Source organism: Eschscholzia californica, unplaced genomic scaffold (genome assembly GCF_041429995.1).
Source record: "Eschscholzia californica isolate CP2 unplaced genomic scaffold, dmEscCali1.0.p SCAF_6, whole genome shotgun sequence".
NCBI classification, from domain to species: domain Eukaryota; kingdom Viridiplantae; phylum Streptophyta; class Magnoliopsida; order Ranunculales; family Papaveraceae; genus Eschscholzia; species Eschscholzia californica.
In genome coordinates, this window is record NW_028238483.1 from 20,740,178 (window position 1) to 20,755,662 (window position 15,485).

The following is a 15,485-nucleotide window of genomic DNA, read 5'->3' on the forward strand; positions in this document are numbered from 1 at the left end:
CAGAAAAACAAATGAGAGAGATGAAGTATGGACTACTCCCATGGTTGAAGTGACGAAATTCAACTTTGATGCTGCTTTTAAAGATGGTAAAGCGGCAATAGTGGCGGTTGGAAGAAACAATGATGGGTCATTCACAACAGCCAGAACTAGAGTGGTGATGGTGATGAATGCATTACAGGCGGAAGCAATGGCGGCAAGTTTAGCATTGCATCTAGCTAATCAAAGGCGTTGTCAGAAGTATATCGTTGAAGCTTGATGCAAAGGTTGTGGTTGATGCTTGCTCGAATAAAAGTGAAACCTCTCCTTGGAAGATAAAGAACATTGTGGCATATATCAAAAGCGCAAATACCTCCTTCGACACTTTGTAGGGTTCCTTCTGTCCGAAAAAGGTGAACCAAGTAGTTCATAATATACTAGCAAAATTTGCGTTCAATTTAAATTTAAATGAGACTCAGGAATTACCCAATATCCTTAATTGCATTGTAAGTCAGTTGGCGACGGACAAAGCTATAACATATGTTGAATTTTAATTCTTAATAAATATTAGCGAATGCCTACCTTCATAAAAGAAAATCTAATTTGAATTTGTCTTTTCTTTTTGCCATCTGTCTATGTGACTTGTGTGAATGTTGAGCTCGGCCTAATTTGGGTCCATCTGTATCAAACATGAAAGTAGTCTACATTAAGAGTTTATTATCTGAAATAAGATTATTGGACTATTGCACACTAGACCACAAGTCAAACTTAGATGAGTCAGATTCAGACAAACACAAATGCCAATTTATACTTTACCTCTAACATAGTCTATTTTTCAGAACTCTGCTCAGAGGCGTGGGTAAAGGGGTGCGTCTGGTGCGATGGCACCGTCCCCTCACTTTACCCAAAACCCCAAATATTATCTGTTGCTCAATAGTTATAGCTAAAAAAGTTTTACTAAGTAACAAGAAGGGAATATATAGTACCGTTGTACTACTCTCTAACTTTTCTTCTCTCTCTTTAATGTAATAGGTACTGTTGTACTTCCTCTTTGTTTTTCACTCCAAGACTTACACTTTAACGTTCTTTAACTTAGGTCAAACTAAAAACATTTTTGATATTTGACATTAATTGACCTAATTGTAATGTGCTATGTGTCATGTAATAATAATCTGTTGTGTATTATATGTCATGTGTAGTTTGTTTCTCTCTCTATCTCACCTATATAATTCTACAAAAATGTATAAAATTTATCACTTGTTTCAGTTTGAAGTTACATAAAAAGTATAAGTAAATATGATCTCTTCTACAACAACAAAAATATTATTTTTGATAATTGCGCGAATGAACTATGATTGTTTTGCACCTGGCATATTGCTCCATGTAGAGATGCCAATTGAACTCAAGCATGTTAGACTTACTTTATTGCGAACCGACCTAGTTAGGGGTGGGAATCGGTTCGGTCGGGACGACGGCGGGCCTTAACTTCATCGGTCGGTCTCGGTCGGGCACTCAAAATCAATGTTCGCCTATTTACTCGGTCGGTCCGGTCCGGTCAAAATCAACATTTCCATTGACCAAATCCCGCTTGTGACCGAGAGACCGGTCGGGACTCACCGCTATCGGTCGGACGGTATCGGGCCAAACCACCTAATTTACAATTAAATAATACCTAAATGAAAAGTTAAAATTAGATTTCATTAACTATTCTTATACTCTTAAATACCACTTAGACTTGGTCACTTACAATTTACATGTAAGACTAATGCTTTCAACAAAAAAAAAGTAACATTACAATATTGTGGGTATTTAAAATAACAAAAGGGAAAAGTGAGATATTAGTATATTAGTTACAAAGGGATATGACGGGCCTATCGGTCGAGGTAGGTTGTTATTTCGGTACTTAATAGTCGGGCCTATCGGTATTAACCATCGGTCTTTAATCGGACGGGTTAATCGGTCCGGTCACCCGGTCAAAGGGATATGACGATTTCCCGCCTGCTAACTACCCGACTGGCGGGCCGGGCTTTTCCCGTCACGGGTATCGGGTACCCGCGGTACCTAACGGACCCGGGCGGACCCAAGCGGGTATCGGGCCTCCGGGCCGTTATCCCACCCCTAGACCTAGTTACTCAGGTTGGCCCGTCTACTTTCCTGATAAAGCATGCTGAGGAGGGGGGTCATGATCAATATACAACTTCTAATCAGTAAGCTAATTAGTTTTGAGGAATTGTGAGAAAACCCCCTCAGAAAACCACTCTCTGTCCCGTTTCTCTCTCCCGTATTTTGCGGTTAAAAGTTATTCTTTAGGGACAGAAAGGTTTAAGAAAACAAAGGAGAGAGGAAGAAGTAGAAGAAGAGAAACTTAACTCAGAAAATCGCTCTCCCTCTCATTCCTCTCTCCCCTATTTTGCAGTTAAAAGTTATTCTTTAGGGACAAAACGGTTAAAAAAAACAAAGGAGAGAGGAAGAAGTAGAAGAGAGAGAACTGGAAAGGAAGAGAGGAACAATAGAGAGAAGAGAGAGGAAGGAAGAAGAAGAGAGAAAAATGCATTATATTTCATGTTTGAAGGTCGCCGACCGAAAAATTGACCGGCCATCGACATTTACCGGTGAAGACGATGAGGTGGCGAGAAAATGAGGTGACAGACAGAGGTAATGAGATGGAGGAGAGAGAAGTGATGACTAATTAATGAACATTTAACGATATAAAGTAGGGGGCCTTTCGGGACATAACCCAAAGGAAACCTAAGAAATTTAAGTACTAGAAAATATATAATCTGGTTTAGATTCAACTTTCAGTATGCTCAGTTCTACTATTTCTGCCAACTACATGGATCAAAATCTCATCAATGTACTCATAACACCATCACACGACGGAAAAACCTATATAAAGATCATTCAGATAGTTTCAAGATGACATACTGAACCACAGAAATGCTAATAACCAAACCGATTATTGTAGTCTCGGATATCTGTACGACAGTTCTGAGTTTCACTTCCTTCCACCGCTTCATAGCATGCGTGTAAATATTTTCAGTATCGACCCTGCACCAACGGATGTTACTTATCAGGCAACAAGTGTCTTTTGGCAAGGAAATAAATCATGTAAAAGAATTCTAATAGCTAGTTCCTATGTCAAAATAACCATAGGAAACAAGTACAGAAAAGGATTCTACCAAAGTGAATCCCGATCAAAGATTTAAAATTAGACAACAGATAAGCGACGAGTAAACTCGAGTGCATACATGAGAAATGGAAAATAAGAGAATTGAGTTCATACTTGTTCATTTCTTGTTTGTCCCATAGGATTGTAACCTCCTTGCTCAAATCCTGGTCTGCCATCTGATTGAACCTGTTGGAAACTTTGTCCTTCTCCAGGTCCAGGATAACCTTGCCTGAAGCCAGAGGCATCTCCTTGCCCATATCCACCGCTAGGTGGCGGGCGGAAATCCCCTTGCCCAGCAGGTGTGTAAACCCTTCGATCCCCTTGTGTCAAATCTCTCTGTCCTTGAGAGAAACTTCCACGATCAGCTCCACCGAAGTTAGGAGGAGGCACTGGACCTCTTCTATCTCCTTGATTATTATCTCTTCCAAAACCTCCAGGGGCATAGTCCTGACCACCCATTGGCATGGAATCCCTAGCTCCTTGTCCTGGATGACCATAATTTGGTTGTGGCGTGTAGTTTTGTTGATTTCCGAAGTTCCCCCCGACACCTGGCATTGGGGCTTGGCGATCAAATGGTTGGTGTCTTCCATCTCCTTGCATAGGGGCCTGGCGATCAAATGGTTGGTTTCTCCCATCTCCTTGCATAGGGGCCTGGCGATCAAATGGTTGGTTTCTCCCATCTCCTTGCATAGGGGCCTGCCGATCAAATGGTTGGTTCCTCCCATCTCCTTGAATAGGGGCCTGGCGATCAAATGGTTGGTTTCTCCCATCTCCTTGCATAGGGGCCTGGCGATCAAATGGTTGGTTTCTCCCATCTCCTTGCATAGGGGCCTGGCGATCAAACGGTTGGTTTCTCCCATCTCCTTGCATAGGAGCCTGGCGATCGTATTGTTGGTTTCCTTGCTGCATCGGCATTGGGGTTCTCTGCCCGTCGTACCTTGGCCGGTCATAATTTCGATTCCGATCACCATACCTTCCTTGAGACCTTCCGTATTGGACAGGAGGGGGCCTTGGTATGATTGTCCCGTCGATATATTTGTCTCCTATTATAGTAGATCGAAGAAACATAAAGGTTATATATTTATGCAGACGCATATCGCGAGCATAAAGGGGAAAGTACAGGTAGAAAGTTTCTTTCAGTCCCTAATAGAAAAGGTTCATGCAAAATTCAGGAAAAACAGGAAATTTCATAGCATATAAGAAAAGTTACATATCAACACAAAAATAGAGATCTTAGTATATAGGGTTTGTATCTTGAGTTGACATTTGGTTTCAGATGAAATGGTGGGGTTCAGTTGGTCTAGTTGCTAACGGGGCTTAATCTCCGTCTCCCCAGTTTGCTTATCTAAATTTCCCTATTATAAGATGTGTTTCTTCTTCACATAAACGAAAAGAGTTACAAAATTTGAGAGCATATTTAAAGTAGCAACTTGATAACTGTACTAGCTATACAAGGCAATCAGGGCAAGAACATTTTTCTCCCAAAATGAGGCTATACCATTATAGTTGCACCGTGGAATCCTCATAATGTATGTAGTTTTCTACACAGTGAACCAACAAGCAAGTGTATTTCTTATGCAACATGAAACATGATGGAAGTAGATATTAATTGCATTAGGAAGAAATCTCAGCAGTGTTACCTCCATATTCCTTGTTCACTGGATCGATATAGGAATCTGGTAAGATGAAAACAACTCCCGGAAGACCTGATTCAAGCAAAGCAAGTATAAGATAACACAATTCCAATCATATATCTACATACATAGTAGGATTAAAATATTCTAATTTATAAGAATTCTACCTCGAAACTTTTCTGACATTTCCTCTGTCATAACAGCCTGAAATCCATTATACGTTGTAGTGCTACAAGCATACATTCTCTTTTTTGCTTCTTCAACACTACATTAGTACAACACATTATTCAGCTTCTAGACATTTGATTCTATACAGTAACGCAATTCAAATCTCAACAACAAAGAGAAGAAAATGATCAGCAGTTATTTCTATTTGACATACAAAAAAACATGAATATGATGTATTCATATCTTTCGTCGCACTTCCTTAAGAGTACCCGTCTAGCGTAGAATTGTTTGAGTGTGATAGAGGGCAAGGTTTGGGTAGCAACGGTCTACCACTGACCACATACTATTACTCAGAAATATCATCACTAAATTAGAGGAATATAGTATTTTCCTTTTAGTACACGAATCCCGTATGTCTAAATCAGTACAAAAAAACAAACAAAAGTAAAGAACAGAATGGATCATGGATACATATTTGACATATCAAATCCTATAATGGTAAAGAGAAACTGTACAAAATCAACGGAGTCCCTTAACAAAGAAGAGAAGACCCCTTGAGACCTAAACACTAGCTCCTGAAAGGCTGAACCCTTAACTGAAGAGACTTCATATAAGAGTAGTTCAAAATAATAAAATCATAAGCTCAGTCCTCATACAACTTCATTTAGAACTCCTTCAGAGTTCAGAATATGAGCTAGCTAACTAATGGCACCGAAAAGTTCACTAAACACATACTTCACAAGCAAAATTGATCAACTAAAATACAATAACAACCCATTTCCCTTGAGAATCAACAATACATTCTTCATAGTCTAAATACACTTATTACAAATTTTCAGCACAAAAACCAGAACCCAAATTCCATGTCTACCAATTAGGGTTTTATTGAGCTCCAATTGAATGTCTGTTTCAAAATTATTTCTTTTTCTCCTCCAAATCTAATCTAATTCAATAAATAAGACAAAAGGTTCTTAATTTTACCTTCCAACAACCTTAGCTAGGGTTTGCACGTAAGTCTCAACCATTTCCTCAGGAGTGGGTTTGGGATCCTTGGGGAAATCCATGGTGATAAGCCAATGATTATAATCACAACCCTCAAAGAGAATGGTGTCTGGTGATATCTTGTCATCATCATTGTTATTGTATGAAGACCTTGAAGAGAAAGACGGTAGAGATGATCGAAATGAGTGTGATTGAATTTTACTATGATTTCTAGTATGTTGGGGAACAGTACTGGAAGATGAAATAGAAGACGAAGAAGAAAAAGAAGTTATTGAAGAGAAAGAACGAGGGTTTCTGAAAAAAGGGGATGAAAAGGCTAGGGCTCGACGAAGACGGAGGGAAGATAACGCCATTGATATTAGGTATTCGTTGCAGAGAGAACTTCTCTTCCTTTAGGGTTTTACAAAGAAATGTCTGATGGACTATGAGACTACGAGAGTAAGCGGAGGGTTTTAGAGAGAAAAATGAAGGTAGGTTACCTGTATGGGCAGTCTAAATCCAAAGTCCAAGTGAAGTCACAAGTGGTGCGGTTCACAATGGGCCGTTCGTGCCTGGATGGCCCGTCACGCTCGCCGCAAAACCATTTGGTGGTGCTAGGGGTGTACACGAGCCGAGCTCTTAACGAGCTGCTCGAGCTCGGCTCGACTATTGCTCGTGTTCGACTCGAATATTAACGAGTCCAAGCTTAACACGAGCTCAAAATCAAGCTCGTTTACATAAACGAGCCGAGCTTGAACATTCTTTAGTGTATCACGAGCTACTCGTGAACAGCTCGTTTAACATACTCTTATAATAGTACAGTACATAATTACGTATTAGTATTGAAACTTGTACATGAAATATCAACCATTAAAAAATTATCGTAATATGAATCATTAATCATTATTATTGTATGTGACAAATAATCATTGAAGTATTTTGATGATATAGAAAGTTTAATTTGAAGTATTTTGATAAACGGGCTTAAACCAATGCGAGCTCGAGCTCTTTCAAACTTATACGAACCGAGCTTGAACAAGTGGACAATTACTCGAACGAGCTCGAGCTCGAGCTCGACAGTCAAATACACGAACCGAGCTTGAACATCTTACTACTCGGCTCGGCTCGACTCGAGTACACCCCTAGGTGGTGCCAAGAAACGAGTCGTGTCCCAACGTAGTAAGATAAAAAAAAATGTTTGGGCCTGTACCAAATATTTTTTTTTCTGAATATTGACTACAATGGTCATTACAAAGGTATTGATACATCGATACGATGTGATAAGCACGATAACTGCCGAGTGTCGAATTACTACGAGCCTAAAGCGTAACGAAATTAATGGGTAACGAAACTAATGGCCTAAAGCCCGACGAGTTAACAGCCTAAAGTTAAAAGATATTACTTTATTATACCCAAGTTTAATATTTCAGGATTTGCACAAGGGATTGAACCTGGTACGTCGGTATTGCAGAGTAAATTCACTTACCAACTAGGCTACCAGCTGTTGGCAGGGTCTGCCCCAACTTATAACAACGACTAAAACGAGTTTGTACTGTTGTTGGGCCCTGTCAGACTATGCAACCCACTCTAACTTCACGAATTCACCCCTGGATGAGTTTGGAAGCTTATAAAAATCCCACATACTATTATCTTTTATGAGAGCTCACGACATGGGATTTTTTTAAGTCTTTCATTGAAATTAATCACTACTAAGAGGATTGACTCGTCCAACCAAACATGTGTGATGTTCATGGAGGTCCGCACTCTCCTGGTGGACTATGTCACACTATAGATTGGGTTGTGCTAAACGGACTGGCTTGACAAAAATTACAAGCCCAACCAGTTTGGTTGTGGCGTGCTATTCCAACCTTCAAAAAATGGGTCTTACAGTTTTAACATTTCTAAATGCATTGGACCTTGTCGTTTTCGTGCCAACCCACTCCTTTATGAACTACTAAGTGGCGAGAACAAAAGACTCAAAGAGTGAGTTGTTCTTTTGTGGGCAATGTAAATCAATACCGGCATTGCAGGTTTGAAGAGGTGGAGCAATACAAATGACCACTATTCTAGCATCTTGCCAGCCCTTACAGTTAGATCGTCTATTTACATAATTGAAAGGCAAAAGAAGCATTCAGTGTTTAAGAGTATTAATGTTTTCAATTGTTCTTGGACGTGTGTATACACAGATTAATAGCATGGAATGACGTTAATGCCTCTCCTTCATCTATTCAACATATAGCTTTAATGTTGATAAGTTTAGGGCCTTACTTTCATAAGCATTGTTTTCTCAAATACATATTCGTCCATCGATTGCATGTTTGATTAGTCAATCATTTCTAAGTTTATAATACTAAGAATTCGATTGCATTTTTTTCTCACGGTTAATCACTCCAGAATTTATATAATGTCGTCCTAATGCTAGTATGTCATCTCATTGTAGGACTGGAATCACTCGTCGCTCTCCCTAAATGCTCGAATAATCCATCATCTTTTCTAAAATACTAGCTCTAGGGCCATCCATGTTAAAGGCTACTAACCCTAATTTGTCTTCAAAACCAACTTATAAAGACTTGTCTACTTTCCAAAAACTAATGCTATATATTGAACAGTTCTCTAATTTGGATTTGGGCTTCAAATGTCCATCTTAACCAAAGTAAATGGAGATCAACCAACAAAGAACACCAAAAAAAATCAAATTGATAGGATAAGGTTGTATATCAAATAACAACCACATATTGATTGTAGAGTTCCAATTGCTAAAGAGACTAGGAACAAACTTCCGTCTAACAACGAATTCGTGAATTCAAATGTTCATTAAGAAGTTCGACAATGAACACTCCATCTTTCGGTGAAGTCTGCTTTGTTTAGGTAGGAAGCATGACCAAATTCTTCGTACGTCCAAGAAATTTATAGTCCCCTACAAAACCATTGTCCAATTCCAACAAAAAAGCTAACTATACTTAAAAACGTAATACAAGAAGGACATTATGATAAAGTAATATGAAAACTAAAGCAATGAAGTTTGATAGTATATATCAAAACACAAAACAAGCTTAAATGCTCATCTCAAATCACCACTTAGTTCAATATGGCAAATTAATCAATTAAAACCATGAAATACTGTCTTAAGAGAGAAACACATCACAAATTGTTCAAAATTAAGCAGTTAATTCTTCCTCCTTGTGGGTCTCAACGACGACATCCGAAGTTGGGTAAGCCACACAAGTGAGCACCCAACCTTCTTCAATTTGATCATCATCAAGGAAACTTCCATCCGATTGATCAAGGCTTCCTGATACAACTTTGCCTGCACAAGAAGAACAAGAACCGGCACGACAAGAATATGGCACATCTATTCCCACCTCTTCAGCTTGGTCAAGAATATAAACATCATCTGGACAATCAAATTCTTGAGGCCCTTCAGGTGTTATTAACTTCACTTTGTATGTAGCCATGGCTGTTACTCTACCTCGGCCCGCTTTTAGCCCGAATAAAGCTTGACCCACGTTGCAGAACGAGCGAAGACTCGTTACGGGTTGTCTCCTGATGAAGGATGTGCTCACCATTGTGCCTGAAGGTGGTGCAAATGTTGCCATTCTTCTTCTTTGGTTGGTTTCTTTGCTAAGGAATAAGAGACTTTTTCTCTTGAGTTTTGGTATGAGAACTTTAGAATGGGTTTCTCTTCTTAGTTCACAAGAGTGGGTATTGCTTTTAATAAATACAGGATAATGTGTTCTATCGTGACACGTGGCAGCTTGTGATGGATTGGTTTATCCCTTTTGAGGGTTACCCAATGAATGGGTTTGTTCACATGTTTATCACTGGTTGTGGTTGCCACAAGCTTATCAATGGGAATGAGGATATTTAATGTCCACGTCATCATCACAAAAGAGAAAAATATTCTTTCAGGATTAGGGTATCTTGCAAGTACCACAAGTTGGTTAAATCACATATCAAGTGATTATGATTTTCTTTCAACAAAAAAAGTGATTATGATTTTGGAGTCATAGCTAGTTTTTCTTACACTCCACTTACACCTACCATTATGTCCTTAGTGTTTAATAAACATGAAAGTGGCATGGATAGTTTATAGCTGACTTTCATGCCAAAAAATAGTATTAGTAAATGAGCAAGAAATTTTAGACGGCTTTAAAACCATCCAAGGTTAAGAAACAAGCAACCACCTGAAACTTCGATCGTTTTAGTCTTTGAGACTTTTGCATCGTTAGGTTTCTCTTGAACATTCAAATATTGATCGATTGGACATTGAGAGCAAGTATTCATAGCTTAACCTTAATCACATATTTTTGATGGCCTTTTAAGTCATAAAAAATAAAGTAGAACACAAGTACCAATAGAAGGACGTTCACAATTAACACAAAAAATGGGAGATTAGTAAATGTTAAATTCACGATTATATAATAATCGGAGATATGGATATAAAGAAATGACACGATAATTTAACGTGGTTCGGTTGAATACTCAAGACCTACGTCCACGGAGAAATAACTTTTTATTATAATTCACCACATACAATTGTACGTGGGTTTGATCGGTTACATTGGTCAGACATAAACTCGATGAGTTTGAATCCTAGAACCTTCTCCTATTTATAGATAGTTACAAGAGATATTCTGAATATAAGAAACAAAATCTTCACATATCTTCAATATATCTTCAATATATCTTCAAATATCTTCAATACTCTGAATTCTTCTTGATCGTCGGATCTCGTCTTCTCGATCCGTCACGTACATACACATGTTACACACGTATATTATTTCTCCAACTTATCTTGACCGCCGATCTCCTATTTTCGAGTCGTCTTATGTAACGTATCCTATTAGTAAATCGGACAAAAAAGAACAGAATTTCAGAAATGAGAAGAATAATATAGAAAGAAAATGAAGATAAAACTACAAGTCTATAAGTACGTGTTGATAGAATTACAAAACTGAACGTTCTCAATTTTGTATAAGAAATTTGATTTCGTTTACATGAGATAACAACCCATAGTCAAAAATAATTTTAGAAAGCACTAGGTTTCGTCCATATTTCAGAAATTCATTCATTCGGAATAACAAAACTTGTAAAGCAGGGATCTAAGAACCCGCAACCAGATCACTAATTCTACGTGACATGTCATTTGCCAACGTGGAAAGTAGAGAGGTAGTGAATCGATCTTAGACCTGTCTTAAAAACATTGCCATTTTTTTTTCTCTGATTTCTCTTTTAGACAAATAATCACGATCAGATAGTTGGGGAGAACATGTACTGATAGTTGGGGATAACATGTACTGAATATGTGGGAATCGACTTGTCTCTTAAAATAAATAGAGTTGTAGTCAGAGCAATTGTCGAAATTTAGGAGCTAGGTTGCCTATAATAGAAAGAGAAGCTAACCTTGATTTAGTTCTTCTAACTCAACCATGCTATTTGTACTTAAATTTAGCTAACAGAAATTGTTCAATCAAAACTAGTGCTGGCCAACGGGTTATGTCGGCACAGAAACGGACCGGCACAACCCGTTTATAAGGCAACACGACACGGCACGGAACGTCGCGTGCCGTGTCGTGCCGACCCGTCACGGGTCAAGCGGGCCGTGGCGGGTCTGGGATTTTAAGCTCCCAGACCCGTCAACCACGACACGTTAGGAACGAAAACACGACACGCCACGGTCCGTGGCGTTCCTAACCCGTCACGGCACGCTAACCCGTTAGAAACGAATACTTCATTTACAAAACATTACTGTTATTTTGTTAAAAGTTGTTGTTAATTGATAAAATTAATAGTTAATAAAATTATTAAGTAATAAAATTATTAAGTAATAAAATAAACATAGATTGTAGAGTTTAAACAAATATCACAACGTTTGACTTAGAAATTATTTAGTGCTTTCTCTTGTTACGTTTGGCAACAACTGGCCCATTAGCCACGACCGGGCACAGAAACGGCTGGGACCGCCACGGAAACGGCATGGCAACGACTGGGGCATTTTTATGCCAAGACCTTGTAGTCTAGGCACGACACGACACGACACGACACGGCTCAAAGTCGTGCCTGGCGTGACTGTGGCGTGTCTAACACGCCACGACTGTCAAACTGGTCGTGCCGCCACGGCACGAACCGTTGGCCACCACTAATCAAAATCAATTTTCACGTTTTAATCTCGTACATCTAAATTCAATAGGTAAGATTTTAAGTTTGTGGTTACTTTGTCTTGGTTGATGAAGAGCGAGATATAAGAAGTCATTTCTTTCTAATAACAAAATTTCTATTTCTGATTCCAACTTACTTTCCAGCACGAAACGCAAGCTCATTTTTATTTAAATATCTCCAAAGTCACTCCATAAATTTCATTTGTTCATGCATTCCTTTGCAAATAAAAAGATATGGACACATAGACCTTCTCTTTTGGTCAACATCGGTTGATTGCTTTTAAGATTTTAAAGTTAGAAATTCTTATTTATTGTAAATATAATTAGAGGAACTTTTTGACTAAATGAACGTTGGCTTTGTTCAATTTACACTCTCTTTATACCCCATAAAATGTTTATATGATGGAAGACACAAAATGAAGTTGTGGAGTCCACCACCTTTTGGTGTAACGGATGGACACCCCTCTTAAGACCATGAGGTCGTGGAATCGAGTCTCGGTGGAAGCAGTTGCCTTGTAGGCGGTTATCGTGCTCAGTACATCTCCATGATGCATCAATGCCTTGTAACGACTAACGTAGACCGTAGTCGAATTCTCAAAAAAAAAAAAAAAAAATGAAGTTGTGGAAGGTGTAATTAATTTTAATCAAATTTGAAAAGTATTTGTTTTTGTATCATCATCTCATTAGTTGACTTTAGTTTCATTTGAGATTAGTCTAGGACCTTATACAAGAAATACGAATAGTGCAAACAATTAGCCATGTTAGCAATTGGCCACCCACAATTTCTTTTTTTGTTTTGATATGGATTCAAGAGTCATTACAACATTACATGACATGAATAAATCATGAATTTAGATAAACTCAATAACTACCATCGCAAAGACATCTTAGATTCTAAAGACCATATAGAAACGGTTAAGACCATCATAGTATCATACGGGACATCAGAGCCCACTTATTCGTAAATTTTCTGCCCAAGTTCAATAAATAATAGATTTGGACTTCTATGTGAATCAAAGTTAGTAACTTGAGGAGTTCATCCACTAAGCCAAATGGTGGTGGACCACCCACAAATTAAACTATACATTAAAAATGTCTCTTCTTTTTTCTTTTAAAAAGTTAAATTCCAACACGACATGTTCCCGAATGTGGTGGGGGAAAATTGAAACGGAAAACAGAGTTTAGAGAGAGAGAGGAAATGAAAGAAAACGAACAGATCAGAGAGAGAGAGACAAGGGTTTCACAAAATTAAGAAACTGAAACCCTAATGGATCAACTGTGATTGTGATCACTGATCAAGACGACGACGACGACAACGACGATGATAATGAAATTTGGATGGTGGAGAAGAAGAAAAAGAAGATTGATATTTCTAATTCTATTTTCACCATTTCTTATTCCTCTGATCTGTTTCATATTTCCATGGTTATGTATTTTCCACTTATGTTTTCGACGAAGACGAATAGATCAAGATTCAAAAAACAAACAAGATGAAGAAGAAGAGATTGAAGGAGGTTTATTACAAAGATATTTAGAAGATCAACTTGATCTAGTTATTCAATCTGTTTATTACGATTGTGTTATTGCTGATGATGATGATAATGATCTTGTTTTTGATGAATTGAATTGTGTTGTTGTTGAGGTAAGTGATGAAAATCATGAAATTTTTTTTGATCAATCAATTGATTCAAAGACTCCTCTTTTATCATGAATTTTAGGGTTTTGATCTTATTAGTAGATGATGATAATGATGAATTTGGGGTTATGATTTGTGTAATTTAGTTTGTGATATCAACAACTTGTGAATTTATAAAGTGAAATTCTGATTTTCAGATTTGATCTGATTTTTTTCTATTTTTAACATTCCTTTTCTTGATCTGGAAGACTTTCCTTTTTTTTCTGGTTAGGTTGGAACAGTTAGTTGGGGTGGGAAATTTTGACCGTTTTGACTATACTCTCCTAACTGTCAGTTAACCATCAAGTCCTTCATTTTGGGTCTTCCTCATGTTGAAAGAGTCCACATTGTAATGACTAATGGAAGTCCATATACTCCAAATTTCTGGATGTCACAAGTTCGATTTCCTGAAAAAGTGAGTTATTAAAAGTTATAAATAAATTAGTTTAGTCGGACTTTAAGATCGTATCTTTAAGAGTTCAAATTTGACAGTTATCATGGTTATTACATCTTGTTGATGTAGTAAGAGCAAGTCCAGCCCTAGCCCGGCTGAGGCCATAATTTTGAAATTATGGCCTCAGCCACCCGCTCCAAGCCCAGCCGCTTGGAGCGGAGGCTGGGGCTCCTCCTTCAGTCGCCCCTAATGTTAGGGGAGACTGAAGGCTCCCCAACATGACCGTTGGGGAGTCCCAACGGTCATGTTGGGGTGATCCTAGTCGTTGGATGAAATCCAACGGCTAGGATCTTCTCCAATTTATTTATTTTTTATTTTTTTAATGTAAATAATAATTTTATAATTTTACTTAGTTTTAATTCTTTTTAAAATTCTAGAAAAACTTAAATATTAATAGTTAAAATATATCCCACCAAATGTCGGTCCCCGAATAATTTTTCAACCTTGAAAAAAAAAATATTATTTCGAAAATAGTTCAAACACGTGTTTTATACATACATAAAATCACACACTTTCTTCGCACACCAACTAAAAGTCCACACACGCGTTTCCCACATGAACAAATTTTTCGGCCTCAAGAGAGACTGGGGCTGGAGCTGAATTTTAGAGGCTGAGCTGAGGCCAATAATTTTAGGTGAAAAAGTGGTTTTTTCGGCCTAAGACATGCTGGGATTGGACTTGCTCTAATGTCATTTCAATGACTATCGTAGTCTATTCCAAAAAAGGGAAGAGTTCTAATTTTGACTTTAAGATTTTCTATATGGAGATGAAAAAGTAGTTGGATTTAGTTATCAAAACACGTTACAAAGAGATTAGGAAAGTCATAATATGCATTTCCTTTCTGTTTAGGTCTATTCTACTTCAATTTTAAGTTATTGCCGAAAAGTATTTTCTTTCTTACTATCTTAAGGAAGATCGTAATGTATTATACATGTGTGTGTGTGTGTGAGTATCTATGTCAAAGAATAGTTTAATATAAATAAGGATGAAGTAATAATGTGACCTAGGATGACCAGCTTTAAGATCTCAATTGAGTTTTGCATTCGAGAGTTTTTTTAAAGAAAAACCTATAAAGTCCTAGGAGACACTTTAGATTTTAAAATCTGAGTCTTGCATTGGAGATGCTCCTAGAGAGAGCTTCAAGTTTGAAAAGATGGAGATGGTCTGACGACATAATGGACGTTGGAGGGGTGAGCGAGCAAATGATTGGACCATATTGTGTTGGTGAAGAGGAAGTCTATATAAGCACCCCCACCCCTAATGGAGGAAA

At 37.9% G+C, this 15,485-nt stretch overlaps 3 protein-coding genes across 3 annotated transcripts; 1 reads left to right on the plus strand and 2 right to left on the minus strand.

The window, feature by feature from the left end:
• Positions 1–2,732: 2,732 nt before the first annotated feature.
• On the minus strand, positions 2,733–6,446 carry LOC147532356 (uncharacterized). Its single transcript, XM_086647995.1, has 5 exons — positions 5,929–6,446; positions 4,947–5,044; positions 4,786–4,851; positions 3,260–4,188; positions 2,733–3,024 (listed from the first exon to the last, which is right to left on the minus strand). Exons 1-5 carry the CDS (start codon positions 6,300–6,302, stop codon positions 3,013–3,015), a joined length of 1,479 nt encoding a protein of 492 aa, XP_086504121.1. The 5' UTR covers positions 6,303–6,446; the 3' UTR covers positions 2,733–3,012.
• A 2,483-nt stretch (positions 6,447–8,929) lies between these two features.
• LOC147532357 (ferredoxin-A) lies at positions 8,930–9,650 on the minus strand. Its single transcript, XM_086646555.1, has one exon. The coding sequence runs from the start codon at positions 9,522–9,524 to the stop codon at positions 9,087–9,089; it is 438 nt and encodes a 145-aa protein (XP_086502681.1). The 5' UTR covers positions 9,525–9,650; the 3' UTR covers positions 8,930–9,086.
• Positions 9,651–13,220: 3,570 nt separating this feature from the next.
• Positions 13,221–13,922, plus strand: LOC147532358 (uncharacterized). Its single transcript, XM_086648153.1, has one exon. It carries the CDS (start codon positions 13,408–13,410, stop codon positions 13,795–13,797), a length of 390 nt encoding a protein of 129 aa, XP_086504279.1. The 5' UTR covers positions 13,221–13,407; the 3' UTR covers positions 13,798–13,922.
• Positions 13,923–15,485: the final 1,563 nt, after the last annotated feature.